This window comes from Psammomys obesus, unplaced genomic scaffold (assembly GCF_907164565.1).
Source record: "Psammomys obesus unplaced genomic scaffold, mPsaObe1.curated_primary_1811, whole genome shotgun sequence".
Lineage (NCBI taxonomy): Eukaryota > Metazoa > Chordata > Mammalia > Rodentia > Muridae > Psammomys > Psammomys obesus.
The window spans coordinates 30707528-30726539 of record NW_026596051.1 but is presented as its reverse complement, the minus strand read 5'-3'; the positions used below and the strand labels follow the sequence as shown (position 1 = coordinate 30726539).

General features: G+C 36.0%; 1 protein-coding gene across 1 annotated transcript in view; it reads right to left on the bottom strand.

The window, feature by feature from the left end:
• The window catches only part of Slit2 (slit guidance ligand 2), a 104623-nt gene that overhangs the window by 51294 nt on the left and 34317 nt on the right, over positions 1–19012 (bottom strand). The window contains exons 13-20 of the mRNA XM_055624092.1: positions 17770–17902; positions 14280–14348; positions 12115–12186; positions 11209–11280; positions 9711–9782; positions 7039–7202; positions 1617–1741; positions 1402–1499 (exon numbers count right to left, since the gene is read on the bottom strand). Of these exons, the coding sequence (XP_055480067.1) occupies positions 1402–1499; positions 1617–1741; positions 7039–7202; positions 9711–9782; positions 11209–11280; positions 12115–12186; positions 14280–14348; positions 17770–17902 (805 nt within the window). The remainder of the gene's footprint in view (positions 1–1401; positions 1500–1616; positions 1742–7038; positions 7203–9710; positions 9783–11208; positions 11281–12114; positions 12187–14279; positions 14349–17769; positions 17903–19012) is intronic.

Sequence of the window (19012 nt, the reverse complement as noted above, 5' to 3'; positions counted from 1 at the left end):
TTCCCATTCTCTCCATCCCTTCTTCTTCCTCCTCTATCCCTCTCCTCTAGTACACTGATAGGGGAAAGCCTCCTCCCCTATTCTCTGACCCTAGCCTATCAGGTCCTATCAGGACTGCTTGGATCCTCCTCTGTGGGCCAGCTAGATTGCCCACCAGGGAGAAGTGATCAAGGAGCAGGTTACCGAGTTCTTGTCAGAGTCTGTCTCTTTTCCTCTTAGTAGGGAACCCACATAGAGACTGAGCTGTCTATGGGCTACATCTGAGCAGGCAGTCTAGGGCCTCTCTATTCATGGTTTTTGGTTGATGCATCAGTCTCCGCAGACCCCCCTGGGCCCAGTTTCTTTTGGCTTTGTTGGTTTGTTTTGCCTGAGTACATCTCCTTTGCCGCCCATTAACTTCCTCCATTGTCCCCTCAGCGCTTTCCCTGCCCACTGCATGTGCTCTTTCTTATGGTGTAGCCGACTGAATCCACTTCGTGCCGCCACATGTGCATGAGTCTAGGGAAACCTACTGAAACGTGCACAGCTTCTCAATGGCTACAACCTTGATATGACCATCAGTTGTCATTAGCACTTCTCTCCAATTTGTGCTGGGATTGTTTGATCTATTAATCACACACCGTCTATCAAAGCAAAAGGAAGTCAAAAGTAAATGTAGGATTTGCATAAGTGGAGTAGCTGGCTGTTAATGAGCACAATTAGTCGATACCATGTATTGCCATAATATGATTTAATTTATCATAATATGTCTGTTGGCATGCTTTTCCTTTGTTATTATTATCATTATTATTATTTCTTACACTATTCACTTTGTATCCTAGCTGTGTCCCCTCCCTCATCCCTCAATCCCATCCTGCCTCCCTTTTCACTTCTTATGCCCCTCCCCTAGCCAACTGATAGGGGAGGTCCTCCTCCCCTTCTATTTGACCCCAGCCTATCAGGTCTCATCACAACTAGATTCATGGTCTGGCAAGGCTGCACCCCAAAGACCAACAGAGCCAAAAAACTTGGCCCTGGGGGCCTTGCAGAGACTCATACCCCAACCAAGGACCATGCATGGAGAGAACCTAAACCCCTGCTCAGATGTAGCCCAGAGGCTCAGTCTCCAAGTGAGCTACCTATTAAGGGGAGCAGGGGCTGTCTCTGGCATAAACTCAATGTTTGTATGCTTTTAAATATTTGACTTTGTACCACTTTGATCTGAGAACACTGTAGTTTCTTTGGTAATATTTCATATTTGCTATGTATCTCATGGAATAATTCATGTGGTCTGAACACTAAAATTCTTGAAAGAATGGCTTCTGATTTGAAAAAAAAAAGAAAAGAAAACCTTGTGCATAATTGTTTAGGTACTCTTGGTTCAATAGTTCAGACAAAGGCCATCACAGCCAGGTTACTTACCAGAATCCATCATTCTCTCCTTCTTTTAAGTGGCAAGTTCCTCCATGTTTACATGGGTTACTGATACAGGCATGGATGGGAACATCACAGTCCTGCCCCTGGAGAAGAAATGCCCATGTTAATGTAAGTAGAGATAAAGCAAGCTATCTCTCAGAACACACAGAGAGAAGAGCAGGAAGAAGATTATATGCCATAGCAAGTTTTTTTCTACTTACCTTGAAACCATATGGACAGGTGCATCGATAGAAATCAACTGGGTCATTGTTACAGGTACCATCATTTTTACATGGATTTGATAAACAAGGATTACACTTGGCTTGAATAGTAACATCCACAGGACCTACAAATCAATAGAAAAATATGAGGAAGGGGTACTTTTCGTTTTTCATTTCATCTAATTCATTTATGATCCCTAACATAAAAGTAAAATATTTGTAAAATTATTGTCACTCATGTTGTCATGAATCTTTTCTATGATGAAACCAGAAATCTATATCATCAAATATGGCCAAAGGAGGCCTTCTGACTGTGAGGACTGTGATACTTCTGAGTGAAAACAGGAGTCTGGGTTGGCAGCTTAGGTATCAAGTATCTGGAATTAATGACAGTGTCATGATATGACTCTTTTTATGTACTGACTTATATTTCTGGATACTACCAATGGCAATGACATATACCTCAATCCAAGCCAGCCCAATGGAAATGCATAACACAAAACTCCAGTCCTATTTTACGTATATGACAAAAATCCAGAAAAAAATATGTAGCCTATGTTATATTCTTCTTTGTATCATTTTAAGTCTTTTAATTCATTAGTGCAGGCTGTGGCTGGTGACATTTCCAGCCTGTCTTCTGTAGCATAAAATTCCACAGAAATGAGCCTATCAGTTTCACATTTTGTAACACAGTTTATAGAAACCTCATTATCAGTAAAAGGCCAGTTTAACACATTATAAGCCACAGAAGTTATCTCCTATTCATACCTACTATCTGACCTATGGCCCAAACTGTGGAAATTAAATTGTTCTCTATAAATCATGTTTTATTGATGCTAACTTCTGCACAGTTTGTGAGCGCCCCTTATATTCCCTTTCTGCAACTGCACTGGAATGGGGCTATGACAACTGGACTTCCTTATATAGAAAGTACAACTCCTTTGAAATATGAACATTTACCAATAGCAATCTCTGCATGGGTTCTTATACTCAATGGAACAAGCAGTGGCTGGTTCAGTTCTCAGCTTTTATTACACAAAATTCCTAGCACAATCAGTAGGAAATTTGCTATTGGGACAGTTGTCAAGCACCCCCAAACCACAACTAACCTGTCAACCTTGAAGCCTTCTCAGGTTAATTTCACTCAAAATATCACCCAGCATGTTTTGTTCTGTGCTCCTTCCCTACAAGGGTCTTTCACAGCAAATGTTCTACTTCAGTCACTCTTACAATCTTTTGACCCCTCTTCTCCAATGTTCCCTGACATTTAAATGTAGGGGTTGTGTTGAAATGTATTAATTGAGAGTGGACAGTTGATCTCTGTATTTTGACCAGTTGTGACTTTCTGTAATGCTCTTTAGCGGCCGTAAAGAGCAGTTTCTGTGATGATCAGTGAGATCTATACTTACATGTGGACATAAGAATAAGTACATGAAATGCAGTTAGAGATTCTACTTCTTCAGAAAACTGGCAATAGTAGGTTATGATCTAGGTCCCATGACTATACCAACCACAGGAAGTTGACTAAATTTACAGTGCCAGGCATGACCCTATTGAATGGACCTTAATTTCAGTTGGGTAGCTATTGTTTATCCTCAGGATATAGGTATCACTAATGATCTTTTGGAATATCTTGCCTTGCTGGGCATTATTTGGTTTCTTGTCAATGGAGTTAAAAATGGCAATTGATTGCTTTTTCCCATTGGCAGCTTTCTTAGCTCCTTTTACATCCACATGATTTCACCAACTTTGCTTTTGTCTATATTTCAACCCTTTAGAAATATTTCCCTGGTATCTTGATCAATTGTATTCATTTCCTACCCGCATTTAAGCATTTTAAATCATATCTTTTATTTGACTCCAATTTGGAATTCATTTTCTGTTCAGTGCCCTCTCTAAATATCTCTAAATATCTAAATATCTCTAAATATCTTCTTCTGATGTCCTCTCACTCAAGGGAAATTATGGCTTGATTCTGACTCAGGGTAACAATAAAGACTATTTTGGTGAATATGAAAAATAGAAGTAAATATAAAAGGTTAATTATTTATCAGATTAGTGAGCTAATGAGTTCATGTTCTAGAAACACAAGTTTGATTTGTAAATCTGTTGTGGACCATGAATAATAGAAACAATGGCACAATCGTAAGAAATAATGAGATGTTCTCTCTCCCTCTTTCCCCTTTTCTCTCTCTTTCTCTCTCCTTGGAAAACAACTACATTCTTCAGCTTCTCCTATTGAAACTAACTGGTTTCAAGAGATGTTTCCTGCCAACAGATTAACCCCTATGAGATGTGTACCACAGAGGACGAAACACCTCTCACCTCATGGGGACAGATATTTGCTAGTGTCAGTAAAATGAACGAGCTGAGTGTATGCCATCTGGGTTGATTTGACGTTAAGTTTTACTTAAAAAAATGCTACAGTACTAGTTAGACGAGAAGAGATGTGTTTATCTTAATAACTCAAAGTGAAATGAGAAGAAGGTTTGGTTAGCACTCTGTCCGTTACCTGCCTTAATTGACTGAATACTGGACTTTGCATACTTTGAAGTCTAATGCAGACCTGCTTACAAGACTCCAACCACTAGATAATCGCCTGACCCCACTGTTGCTACCCCTGACATTTCTATCTCACTTTTTTTTTATTTCCAAAAGCCCAAGACAAAGAAAGTTCTATCTATATCTCAGAATCTGTATTTTTTTTCTATAATCATTTAAAAACACTAGTCCAAAAACGAACTTGTGTTCAAAGTACATGGAAAATAATTCCAGAAGCACGTGGACAATTTTTGATAGCAGGCAACTGGACTGAAAGGAGATCTTGTTTAAAACCAAAATTTATCTTATTTTTGTTATTGCAGAATTCCTTAAGCAATGTTATCAAAGGCATGTTTATCAACATTCCCTCATTCATCAAATATTTATAGGCATCTAGTTTGGGTGAGGTGTGCGGCTTCAGATGATCAAATCCAAATAAAATGTCTGAGATTCTTCAAAACCTTCAGGTGAGCAATAGAGATACATGCATGTATTAATTAGAGAAAAAAATAAGGGCAATGATAACACATGTGATGAAAATCACATTTTAAGTTTGTAAGAGCCATTAAGGTAGAGGATTTAAGGAGCAAATTTAAATAGGATGCTGAATTCTATGAGAAAATTCATGGCCAATTATTTGTGGCCATTAATGAAAATCTGTTGAAAGTTTAATAAGATGAAGAACTGAACTTAATGGACAGCTAAGAAAGAAAGTAGTACCAGAAAAAGATACATGAAGAAAGAGGTAAAAAAAAAAAAAAACCCACAACAACAACAACAACAAAAAACAGTGAAAAAAAGTGACACTGGCCACTGCTCATGTAGGTGAGCTGATAAGGATAACGAAATTGATGTGACTGGATTCAGCAGGACAGATCCATTGGTCTTACAACACCTTTGACTTAGGAATAAAAATGGCAGCTAATGATAGGCAATTAAAAAATCCTGTAAATTTGCTTTAGCTGTATGGTTAAACAATAACACCAAGGCTAAGGATCATGAAGATTACTATACTTGCCTTTTTGCTATTTATATGTGCCTTTGGCCAGTAAAGAGCTTCTTGAACCATGATGGATTAGAACAAACAATACCTGTTTTATATACTTAGTGTATCATGAAAAATATGATTTTAAAATATCCAAGGATGTATTATGAACTGTTGGTTCTGCGTATCTATTTAAATAAAGGCAACCTAAAACTTTCTAAGTCTCAAATGTTAATAAGTGTAGTTTAAAAAAAATCACTGCAGCCACTTTTGATGAGAACTGATAGACTAAGATCAGAAAGAAGGAGAGGAGGACCTCCCCTATCAGTGGACTTGGGGAGGGGCATGCATGCAGAAAGTGGAGGGAGGGTGGGATCGGGAGGGGCTTATGGGGGGATACAAAATGAATAAAGTGTAATTAATAAAAAATAAAAAAGTTAAAAAAACAAAAAAAATCACCATTTTTATTATTGTGAGTGATGCTTTTCACAGCTATATATATCTACATTTTTCTTTAGAAGGCGAATAAATTTAAAATCCTCTACACTAAAGTTATTTCAAAGTTATAGCTATAAGTTAGTGATATGAGATCTGAAAATTTAAATTATTTGCATTGAATATGAATTATGCTTCAAAGCTGGTATAACCAGTAAATTTTTCATTACTTCTACCTTAGACTAAATTATTTAACCATCTTTACCTTGGTTCGTGACTAATGCTAATGTTGAATAAAAATTTCTTTAAAATTTCTCCCTATTTCTTCTTCCCTTATGACCCTCCCCTAGTTCACTGATAGAAGAGGTCCTCCTCCCCTGCAATCTGACACTAGCCTAACAGGTCTGATCAGGACTGTCTGGATCCTCTTTCTTTGTGGCCTAGAAAAGCTTCACCCCCCAGGAAAAGGTGATCAAAGAGCAGGCAACCTAGTTGATAAGGGAGACTGTATCATGCCATTTGGGGAAATCAAATATGTAGATTTAGTTTGCAACTTTTGTTATTCTTCTTAACCTGTAGATATTTTTAAAAACCCACTCATAATTGCTAGAGAAGAAAAATATTGATACTTCTAAATGTGAAATGAGAAAAGGTAAACCCTGTATAGTATGGGTCTTTAAAATATCTAAAAGTTAAGAAGAAAAACAAAAGTTACCAACTAAATCTACATATTTGGTTTTCTCAATTGGAATGATACTTAAAGTAAGTCTATAGAGATTACATTTGTGTATTGTGACCAATAATTTATTTTATTTCTTCCTGTAAAAAATAAGCACTTTGTTACTGATTGGATTTACCCATTTAGATTTTTCCTATTTATACTCCAAGTGTTTGCACATACTACTCTTAGGATGAGAGAATAAAATTATGTTCATTATAAAAATACTATTAAGAATCTACAAGACCATCAACAAAGGGGCAAGTTAGGGGAGAAACGGGAGTAGAAGCAAGCATGAGGGAACATCGACACAGGAAATCTCAGCATGGGGAAGGCAGTAGCGGGAGTGCCTGGCTGGAACACTGGGAGGCTTGGTTCGATTCTCCTTACCTGGGATTAGGAAGCCACAGGGCCCTGGCAGCCCTAAGAGCAGGGGCACATTCAGATAAAGCAAAAGTAAAACATTTTATTGGTTAGAGACTCAGAAAGTCATTTCCAATTTGTACATGCCTACCTACATTGTCAGGAAAGCGTATTTATTCTAATGGCCCTAAAGTGGAATTGAGAAGCCCAGTTGTTTAATTGGGAATCACAGGAATTGTCCTACCTTGTTTAAGCAGATGGAAGGAGAATATAAACTTTCCCAACTAGCCCTTTGAAGTCTGCCCACAGAAAACTACCATTTCTGTGGGGATTAACATAGGGAGTGTTTCAATAGTAGTATAAATAATTAAAAGCCATACCTTGACATGTAAATTTTTTGGAAGGAGTTGTGAGTAACAATTTATCTGCCATTTCTCCAGGACCAGCACAGCGGGCAATTCCAGGTTCCTTATATTCCGACTTCACCCAGTCGGATAACCACTGCATGTTACAATCACAGTAAAGAGGGTTGGCTCCAATTGCTCTGGAAAAAGAACATCACAAAAGCACACATACACACACACACAAGTATGGAAGTATTGTTATTTCCTAACAGAACAGATTCACAGTGATGTTCAGTAGAAAATCCCTATGGATTTGTTGATGCCAACAATTTAGAAGAAAATCAGAGAAACTGCAGATACCCACTTTCCTTATTTTTGCAAGGTTGGGACAAATGTTAACAGTTTCTTGGGCTTTACAAGGTCTCTTCACACTCAGAGAGACACTTTTATTTTGGGCAGACGTGCATCCGAAGGGCTGGTTAGCACTTCCTGCATGCCCCAATTGTTTACTCAGAACTCAGTTACCATGCAAGGCTCTGAGTATTGCAGTATGGACAGAGACTCATTCTTGAACCTCAAAGAGCTCCCATTTCTAAGAAGACTGGTATACAGACAAACACTAGTAATGCTCAGGAGAAGTTACATAGCAGAAACATTTACTGAGCTGGCTAACCTCTCCAGGAGGTGCTGTTCGGTGTGGAACTCTATTTAATTGGGATAATTAAGTAGGTGGAAAAGGTTAGAGCTATTGTTCCAGGGAAAAGACCACGTAAAGACAAATCAAGCTCATTCTCTAGCATTGATTTGCACCCTGACTGAACTGTCATTTTCTGTTCTTTCATTTTGGAATCCTGGATTTCGTTCCACAAACAGTAATAGCAATGGAAGAGTTATAAGGAAAGCAGCTAGCATTTGTAATATCATTGCAAACTGAAGGAACTTGGCTATCCCATTTCTGTGAATTATCTTATTTTATTTAAAATGGTACTGTGTGAGGTAAATATTAAAAATAACTCGTTATTATTAATTAATAGGTTCTTTAGTGGGATAGAAGAGGTAGGTATGTAACGCAACTTTTCAAAGCTCAATTACCTTCTGATTAGGCAGCAAGGTGTGCGATTTAATCATAACATATCACATTCATTTTTAGGGGCCCTCTAAAATATAGTTGCAAAGTCACAACACCTTATGTTGTATAAATAAATGTCTAAATTTAATCAAGCACCACAGTGCAGTAAATGTTTCCTTTGCATCTATGTCAGCCTGAAACAGTTCAAATCCAAGCATGAGCAAAATGGCATTTTTTTATTCATTTGTTCTCTATTGACATTTCCCAATGCCCTCCTGAATCAGAGGAGAGAGAAGTCAGTGAGAAGAGCTGTTCATGATCTTCAGAGTGAAAGACATGTATAACTGAGCAGCAAGGCTGAGAAGGGGCAGGACAAAGAAACTTTGAACTGGATCACTCTTGTGGGGAGAGCCACATAATGAACTGTTTGCTCCAGTCAAGCAGGACACATGCTGTGCCGTCTTTTCTGATCCATGACCCTAAATCCATTGCCTCCTTTATGTAGCATTCTCTCAAATAACAGCAGCCACACCCCTAAAATGAAGATCTTTTATACTGTAGCTCATGGACAGTACATCCGAGGAGTTTACAAAGACAGGCCTTGATGTAGACCTTTAGTGAGCTAGATGCTGAGGCTCAAAAATGAAATAGGAGATGTCTTGCCTCTTGCAGCCTCTGGTCTAAAGAAATGACTATGAATGAGAGGAAGCCATCTGAAAAACGTATATATATGATGTCAGAGCTTCCACAAGGCAAATTCAGATGAAACACAACTAACTACAGGATATTATTTTTTCAGTGTCTCTTTGAATTTTCCAAATTTCTAATCTTTATTGAAATTTGTGAATTTTTCTGAAGTCATAGTGGCTCAGACATCCAGGCAAAACAAGATAATTGTTACTGGGTGGCCCCAAACTTAACATCACCCAAGAAGGCTTTCTAGCCTTAGACAGTTTTCTTCTCTTTCTTCTAGCTTTGAGATGTCTTACTATTACATCTAGTAACAGGGTAAGGACGGAATTCAACAGTGTTAACTTCTTGGCTCTGAGTATGTATATGTATATATGCATACATATGTGTAGGTCTACATAATTTTATACCTCTATTTTTATTGGAAATGTAAATATGGAGGTAGAAGTGGATAATGGAATACATACAAAGGTTAATGTCACAAAGCACTATCAGATTATAAAATATTCAGTGTTGTCAATGTCACTATTGCACAGTACCATGTTCAATGCTAGGTAATATTCATGGTATATATAAATTCAGGTTGAGCAAGTCGGTGAGTGATTCATGGATAAAGTCGTACATGAGACACAGCTTTGGGAAGCAGAGTTGGGTAATAATCAGAGAGCAATGAGAAAAAAGGACAGTGGGCCTGGGGTTCTGTGATCATCTCAAAAACACTTTTAGCTAAGCAGAGGCCATCCAACTGATGAAGATTGACAGCCAAATGAATAAATTAAAACTTACTTGTAGGTGGCAAGGTACCCAACGTTAAACTCTGTACATTTTCTTTAATTTGGAATCAAGTATGACTTTTAGTTACAGCAACGGAAGCATAGAGGACTATTTAGACTTGTTAGGCAGAGGGCATCTGACCCTACCAATGAGCATCAATGAGCCAGGTACTCACAAGTGTGATAAGGCTGAAAGGTCGCTGAAGGCACCTTCAGGCACAACTGAAATATCATTTCCATGTAGAGACCTAAAAGTGAGAAAGAAAGCTCAGAAGAATATACCTACATGTACAAGGACTTAATTTTTATTAAACACTTAAGTCAGTGGAAGGAGACGATCTATTCCATAAGCTATGTTTAAACAACAGATATCTATTTAAGAAAAAAAAAAAGTCAGCACAGATTTCGCATCATCCACCCAGAATAATTCTCACATTGAAGAGTTAAATGTAAAATAGAATAAACAATTCTTTAAAGATATATACTGTTTATATAATCACAGGCTGAGAAAAACTTTCAATGGTATAATATATATATATCAAGAACGAGAAAGGAAAGTACTAAATATTTACAAAGTAAAATAAATATCTGTTAAAGGATTGCATGTAAGAAACTGAGTATCATAATCCTGAAAGATAAAACATTTAATTCCTTAATTAAAAGATTTAAAACCAATAATAATTATACAGATGTCAGTGATCATAATGCAAAGAGTATCTAATAGATTATGGCTAATGAAGCAATCAGCCTTCGCAGTACTAAAAGGCTATAGCCACTAGAAATACAAGTTAAAATAGAAAACAAATCAGTCTGTTATTGAAAGCAAAAGGATTAATAATACTCTAATATGAAAATTTATAAAACTGCTCTGCAAAGGTGATTATACTGTAGGTGAAAAATGAAATTAACTAAATGACAAAATATTGTTTGGGAGACAAGTTGACAGGTCTGGAACCATCCTGAAATCATAGAGAGAACTTCATGAGAGGAGTCGCTTTTCATGTTAGAAAATTTGCACCAAGACAAAAATATGGATGGATCATTTGAGTATTATAAGAAATAAGAATTATTTTTCATTACTCTGAATGATAATGAGGATAAAGATAGTTAACAAAATTATTTCCTCCAGTTTAAGGAATATCCTGTACCTTGTCAACAATTGAGAAACCAATACACATGGAAAAGGACACACTAAAGTGTTAAATGAAAGAAGCTACTACAAGATAGGACCCTACTCATACCTGTTAAGAGTTACTCAACTGTGTGGATACATGTATTAGGAAATAAAAACAAAAAACCCCGAAGCCTGAAAAAATGCACCACACAAATCCATTTCACAGAAAAACATTTCAAGTATAATGTGATTTCTAAGGAGATCCAGTTTTCTTATTTTTCATAAATTAATTGGAGCTATGTGAAATGTATGCTTTAGTACTATAGACTATCGATAAGTGACTTTCACAGCAACACATATTACCAAAAAGGAGGTCATGCTGTCTTAATCAAAGTGATTGTACAGTGATAGCATATATGACAATTGTCCAATTCCAAATTAACAGTAAACCCTAACACATATATCATGAAGTAACCAAGAATAACAAAGTGATCACCACCCAAAAAATACCCCATAACTCAGGTCACCAAAGAGGCGATTGCTGAATACAGGACGCTTACAGTAACCGAAGAGACTTCAGTCCATCAAAGGTCCGTGGAGGGATACATCTCAGACGGTTGTAACTGAGGATTCTGTAAACAGACACATGCCAGTTCATTTAATTCAAGAATGTAATAATACACAAATGCTATTTTAAAGCAAACCACATCAGAAAACAGTTGTTTGAGCAATTTATGAATTTAATATATTTATATATTATTTACATTGTTCATTTATGTGTTCTAATCCTATTATGATGAATTTTCTAAATATAACCTAAACCTATGAACACATGCCTCACCCATTCTCTGAGATCTCATGCACTGTGTGGAGGTTTGAATGAGAATGGCTCCCATGGGCTCATAGGTTTAAGTACTTGGTTGCCAGAGAGTGGCACTGTGTGAAATGAATACGGGGTGCACTTGTTGGAGGAAGCATGTCCTTGGCTTTTAAGTTTCAAAAAGCCCATTCAAAGCTTAAAGACTCTCTCTTCCGGCTAACTACAGATCCAGGTGTAGAATGTCTGCCTGTGTGCCACCATGCTTCCTGCCATTACGACAATGGACTTTTGAGACTAAGAAAGCCCCAATTAAATGCTTTCTTTTTTATGAGTTACAGTCATTATGATGCTTCTTCACAGCAATAGAACACTGACCAAAACACCCTTAAATCTTACTTTAAGGATTTCTAATAACTGTGTCATAATCTTAAACAAACATTTTTTTTGTGTGTGTGTGTCTTATGTTAAACCCAACATAATGAGTAACTTTTTTATCTTTGTTGTTTATAGAAAATTTGTCTGTTTCTCTAGATGGTATTTATACTCCATAATGTCACAGACTCTCTCTTGTTCACCAAGAACCACCAAGTAAATCCTCCCCACTCAAGGAAGAAGTAAATATTCAGTACCACACTTTTACACTCACAAGGTGAGAAGCTGAGTCATGTTGCTGAAGCTTTGATTGGAAAGGGTGCTTATTCGGTTGTTACTTAAGTCTCTAAAAGAGAAAAGGGAAGACATGGAGCTTGCTATTAACAGGAATAACAAAACATTCATTATTAGAGTTAGGAATAAGTCACCTGTCTTTATCGCCCCATTAGCTCTCTGTTCTGTACCACCACTGATATATTTGTCCACTAATACACATCATCAGATTTGCTTATTAGAACAATCCCTGACTTAGTTATATTCAACTTGTCATCATAAAAACCCCTGTGCTTGGACCCTTGGTTGAGTCATTGACATGCAGGAGGTTCTCAATAAATATTTAATCGATAAGCAGAGATGCTGAATGTTGTTGTTTATTTCAGAATGCATTTTGTGTTTTTAACCATAATACATATTACATGGATAGGTATCACAATTATGTATACATTCATTCATATAAATATTTGTTGACACACATTTTCTCAATATGTATAATCATTATAATTAGCCACTACTTTTTCCTAGAGCAAATTATAACACAGAATAATTAAAAGATAAGTAAGAGATAAGGGTCACCTATTCTTGTATTTAAACTCTAAAATATGAGTAAAATAGACCTACATAATTATGAGGATGATATGAACATTATAGGAGTTTTATCCTCCACATTTTAGATGTTAAAATTTTATGCCTAGGAGAGATGGCTCAGAGGTTAAGAGTGCTGGCTGCTCTTCCAGAGGCCCTGAGTTCAATTCCCAGCAACCCCATGGTGGCTCATAACCATCTATAATAAGATCTAGTGTCCTCCTTTCGTGGTCAGGCAGAACACTGTATGCAAATAAATAAATAAATCTTTAAAAAAATTCCATGCCCAAATAAAAAAGTTACATATATATTTATATAATGGGTCAGTAGGAATAAACATTTCTGGATCCACAGATTTCATTTTTATTTCATTCTAAGTAGTCACACGTTCTTTCCTAAATGACCCAAAACCATTAAAATTACCTTCTGAAAATCAGAGCTAGTTTATAGCTCATTTAAACAGATCTGTTCTTGATATCATAGAATAACTAAAGTAGAATAAGCTATGGTCAAAGTATTTTTTCCTTAGGTAAGCTATTTTTCATATACATGGCCTCATAATAATTTCCATTTGGATTTCCCATGTTTTGTGGAAAATGTAGAGACCAACAGCATCTTGCCTCAGTGCACCTGGATAAAGTTTACATAGATAATATAATAACTCTTTCTCTCGAGCTTCCTGGAACTCACTACTTACAAATAAAAAATTATTCATGAAACTTAACAATCTGCCTCCAAAACTAGAAAATAAAATAGAATGAAACTAATGATGATGTATATACATTAAAATCTCTTATAGTTCCCCAATTTCTCTGTGTGTCATGAAGCGTTATCAGTCACCAACAAGGTTACTCTAAAGTTTGAAATTATATGTAACAGGATCATGTCTGTTTTTAAAACGATGTGTGAAATTAGATCACTTTGTTTATAGATTTAAATGTCCCGTGGTTTTATGTCTTACATTCAAATATCATCACAAAGTCTTTTCGTTTACTGAAAAGAAAATTATTTTACAAAGGGAGAAATCTAAGCTAAAGAAACAATCAATGTTTTGAAATTCATATTCATTACGTCAGGATCTTTGTATAGCTTAATTATATACAGGACAAATCTGCAGGCTTGCATAAAATGAACTATAGTATTTAAAGCCCCTAATTACTTTAACAAGTCTTAAAAAGGAAAATCAAGTAAAACATATATTTTCAGCAAAGTTGTGACAGTATTTTGTTTGCCATATAAAATAAAATATTTTTCCACTATATTTATGACTTCTAACAAGTAGTCTCTTTTTGTATAAATAAAGCACCCAGTTTTTCTGTTTGAATACTTTTTAAAAATACTTAGCCATTATTATACCTTTGCTCCTTTAGCTAGAGGAGCTTTAGCTAAGACTCTACATCTTGTAATTGATATTCAATAGAGATGCAGTGAGTGATCCTGAACCACAGTGATTTAGCAGAGGAACAGGTCTCTGTAGGTGATTTACATGAGGCGAAAGGCTCTCTAAAACTTCTACCTCTTGCCATCCCCATTTTAATGAAATAAAGTAAGTTAAATATGGGAAAACATTCTACTCACATAAGTGTTAAATGTTTGTAGTTGGAGAGTTCCTTGGGGACCAGTGTAAACTGGTTCCCATCCAGATACCTAAAAACAAGGACATGACAAGGTTGCTCACAAAGCAACAGTGAGAGTCACAGAACACGTGAACAATGGGTACTTTGAACAGAGAAGAGGAGCAACTTGGCAGTTTTCTCTTTAAGATCATATTCCAAGCTGGGATCGTTACTCAAGACAAGTAAAGGGCAAAATGCACAGTAGTTCAATCTAGTAGAACTCTTTGTGGCTTCTTAGGCTAACGAGTAAAACTAAGGACAAGATGGTGTGGTCAGGTTTTTTGTGGTTTTACCAAGAAAGCACGCCAACCGTCTAGCTATTTTTCTATCAGCAAGAAGGTCCATCCAAAGATTTATATTTTTAAGCAGTGTTCAGTCTACTTGTATTTATGTGAAGACAGTACCATGCAATTGAAGATTTTTTTAACCAACCCTTGTTATTGCGTTTGACTAATTTCTTCATTGTCTGTGTATAATCAACACATTTGCTAAATAACAGTGGGCAGTTTTAAGGAGCTATTTGAGTACAACTAGCTATAACTTTAAGGTATATTTTTGTGTTATATACCTGCTTTGTAATAGTGGTCTCAAGAGCTTTCATGGAGTAATATTTAAAAATTCAAATAGACAAAAAGTATTACATGCACTAAAAAGCATTTTCCAAATAAAAGTCTATATTTTTGGTCTATTAGGGTCACAACATAGGCAAGTCACAAAAATTAGCTTACTGATGAGGCACAGGAATAAGCTTACTGATGAGGCACAGGAATAAGCTTACTGATGAGGCACAGGAATAAGCTTACTGATGAGGCACAGGCTGTTGGGAGTTAGATCCATGATGTCACCAAAAAGAAAAAGAAAAAAAAAATGCTTCTCTTTGCAAAGCTCTCTTGTCCAAGGCAACAGATAGTACAAGGGTCTCTAGAACCTTGATTCATCTGGGCAGATGTTCAGCTGAAACCAACTGTGACACACTGAAGATGTGGTTTTATTTCTCTTCCAGTGCTGTGGTCAGTTTTGAGATCTCAGGTTGAGGTTAGAATTCTAATGTTTATAGGAAAAGTCAATAAGTTGTCTGAGATTAAAAAAAAATCAATAATATTTAAAAATGCAAGCACATCTATAAAATACACAGGCTGTAAATATATGTGTTTGATATGGGATTATATATTGCAATATGACTTCTGATGAGTGCTTGTATTTATTTCTTTTGCTTCCTTTCTCTATTTCTTCTAGCTATGCTTTTCTTGGTACCACTAGAGGGAAGCAGCGTTCCATGAACTTCAACACTTTTTTTTTTTTTAGCCGAGAAATGTTGTTGCAGCAGGACAAAAAGACCCAGAACACTCTGCATGTCTACTCCGCAAAGAGTATAAGGGGAAGGTATACGGAACTGATTAAAACTAATGGATTCCATTTGTTCAACTTGTCCACCAATACATTGTATTTTGCCAAATTCTTTAATAATTTAATGTAGTACACATATGCACATTAAAAAAAACATTTTCTAATATATGAATATATATGACTGGCAAGAAAGCTCCTGCTGACTTGGTAAGAGTCTGAGAATAATCTCTCTGGGAGGTAAAAGTTGAATTTCGAGGGATGAGTTAGTGTTCTGACTTGTACAGAACAAGCTTTTACTTATAAAATGAAAGTAAAACTCTTTTAAAATGAGCTTTCTTATATGGACTGAAGGCTCAACTTAAGAGAAGAAATCACACATGGCACAGATAGAGTGAATCAAGAAATGGAGTTTAATACAGAAATTAAAATTTTTCTTAGATGAGGGAAGACAAAAGTCAGGTAAAATGTAAGAGAGTATTTAGCATCAAAGATGATGGGAATGCTATGTTCCTCAGTGGGATATTTATAGAATTTCATTTTGCATATAGAATACAGGCTTATAAGGAGTGGTAAAGGGTTATAGGTCCATATGATCATTTGGAAAAAAATATTAAAGCAACAGTTGTTTAATGACACACACAAAACACAGTGTTTACAATCAATTAACTCTAGCGTTTGGTAGCAAGAGAAAGAGAAAAAAACTTAACAGTATTTTAGTTCTAAAATAGAACTAAGAAACACATTCTTCTTGTGCAAAGATTGTGTCTTCTCTAAGTGTTTTATTTAGGACCAAAAATAGCATCCATGAACTAAATATGACTTGAAAATGAGACCCTTGAAAAACTAAAGAAACATGTTCTTCATGTGATCTTAGCCCAAAGCCTAAGGGTCAATAAGTAACACATTCTTGAACCTCAATTGCTTATGTTGCACACTACATAAATAAGTACAGACTAAATGAATCGCTTTGATTTGGATAAAATATTTTCCCATTACATTACAATTTAGATATAAAGGAATGGAATGAACGAGACATAAATGCATCCTAATTCATGCATATGGTGTTCTTTCCATTCCAAATATGTCGTGGGAATGCAGCCATAGGACTTTGAATTGAAGGACTAACTTCTGAAGATCTATTTATGTGGATATTGGCTATGAAATTTGTATTTAAATATCAGCTATTCAAGTATAAAAATAATTGAATGCATGTCCTTTTGCATCTAAAGGACACTGACTTAAGTCTAAGTCTAAAGAGATAATGTCTCCTTTACAAGGCAAGGATTCTGGCAGCTTCTTCTAATTCCCAGATAATTATTATCCTAAATGGTTAAATAGTATCCCAGAAGTCATAGGAACAGAGAAAAATTAACTATGTAGAGAACATTAGACATTGAAAATAAATTAACTATGCAACATTTCCCAAACTGTATTTGATGGAACATTAGTTTTATAAAATGCTCCATGAAAAAAAATAAGGGGTGAGAGAAGCAATAAGTTCAGGATAAGTATAAAATGTTTGACTGTCCTTATTGGAGCATAACAGGGACAACAAAGGCTTGAGGAGTTCTATTTTGCTAAAAGGAAAATATATCCAATCAATAATCCCCAAGGTCTCTCAAGTGGCTTTTGCATTATTGCTTTATATTTTACTTTATAGAAATTAACCAGGAATAGATCGTGACCTGTAAAAGAGATCCTAAAGATTATTTTTTGTTAGCTCTTTATCAGAAAAACAAGTAAGGCAGTTTGTTTTAAAATTCAGCTTGACACAATTAAGAATCACCTGGGATAGAATCTTAATGTAAGACTGTTTGGACCTCGTTTGTTTTAATTACATTATTTTTTGTGGAACGACCAAGCCCACTGTGTGCAGTATCGTTTTGTTCCTAGACCTTATGAACAGAAATGAACCTGCATACATTAATTTCCTTTCTACTCCTGGCTGTTGGCGTGACTAGCCGCTTCGAGTTCCTAGCTTGATTTTCTTGTAATGGTGGACTTAGAACTGTAACAACAATAAATCTTTTCTCCTGTAATGTTAGTGTTGTCACAGCATTTGCTCACAGGAACAGAGAAAAACAAGGACAACAAACTGTACTTACAGCTCTGTGACATCTCTTGGAATACCTTTAGGCAAGACCTTCAAGCCTTTGTTGCTACATCGTACTACTGTATCCAAGCAAGTACATTCCGAAGGACAACGAGAGAGTGGGGAACAACTATTGTCATCATTGCCTAGATTACCACAGGAAATACAGAAAAACACAAGAGTTATATTTTTGAAAGGACTAAATGGAGTTTATATGTTTAGATACATTTTACAAACACTTTTTTGCCAGGTCACGGAAGAAGACAGTGCAACCAGTCCTGATAAGACTTGATAGGCTAGGGTAAAATAGAAGAGGAGAAGTATCTCCCCTATCATTGGACTAGGGGAGGAGCATGGGAGGAGAAGACCAAGGGATGGTGGGACTGGGAGGAGATGAGGGAGGGAACCAGAGCCAGGATAAATATTTAATAAGTTGTAATAAATGATAATAAAAAGAAATTTTTTTTACAAACACAAGGTTCTTGAGCTATTATTTTTACATTTATATATAAAGCACTAAGTAAGACTGACACTATGTATGCACTAATTTTGAATTCTTTATGGCAGAATTTCACAAAATTGCTCACAATTTTGTACAACCAACATAATTTTAATCTTAATAATTCATTACTTGCTTAGGCATTTATATAGTTTTCAGTCAGGATATCCAAAAATAAACTGGATTAAGGAAATATTGTGAAGCGATGGCCATAAAGGGGCAGTTGGCCTTGAAATTTTTAAAAGAATTGCATCAATATTTCATATTAAAAATGTATAATTCAATTTATCTCCTGTTCACTGCAGTAACAACAGAACTTGCTACACTAAGCTCATAGGACTATAGTGAGAATGGAAAGCAGTGGCAGAGAGCAATAGAAAGGGGGAAACTGGCTTGTTGCTTTGACTAGAACTTCTATGTTATAATTTTTATTGTTGTTTGTTTCTCTTATTTGAACATAGTAGCTTCTAAAAAGACACAGAGAAAAATAAAGTTAAAATTAAGCTCTATGAGTAAAATTCACAAGATGGGAGCTTGGAAGTGTTCCTGGACATTTATAAAGAAGCATGGAGTAAACTTAAGTGTGTAAGGGCAACCTCAGAAAAATAAGAGCCTTGCTGACAGGAACAAAGGACCAAGCAAAGAACACTGCACAGTTCTAAGGTGTGAATTGGGCCATGGCATGAGAGCTGCTTTCAAAAACATTTCTTCCAGACCATAAGCCCTGCTTGTAACTCTGTCCTTCAGTCCTAAAGGG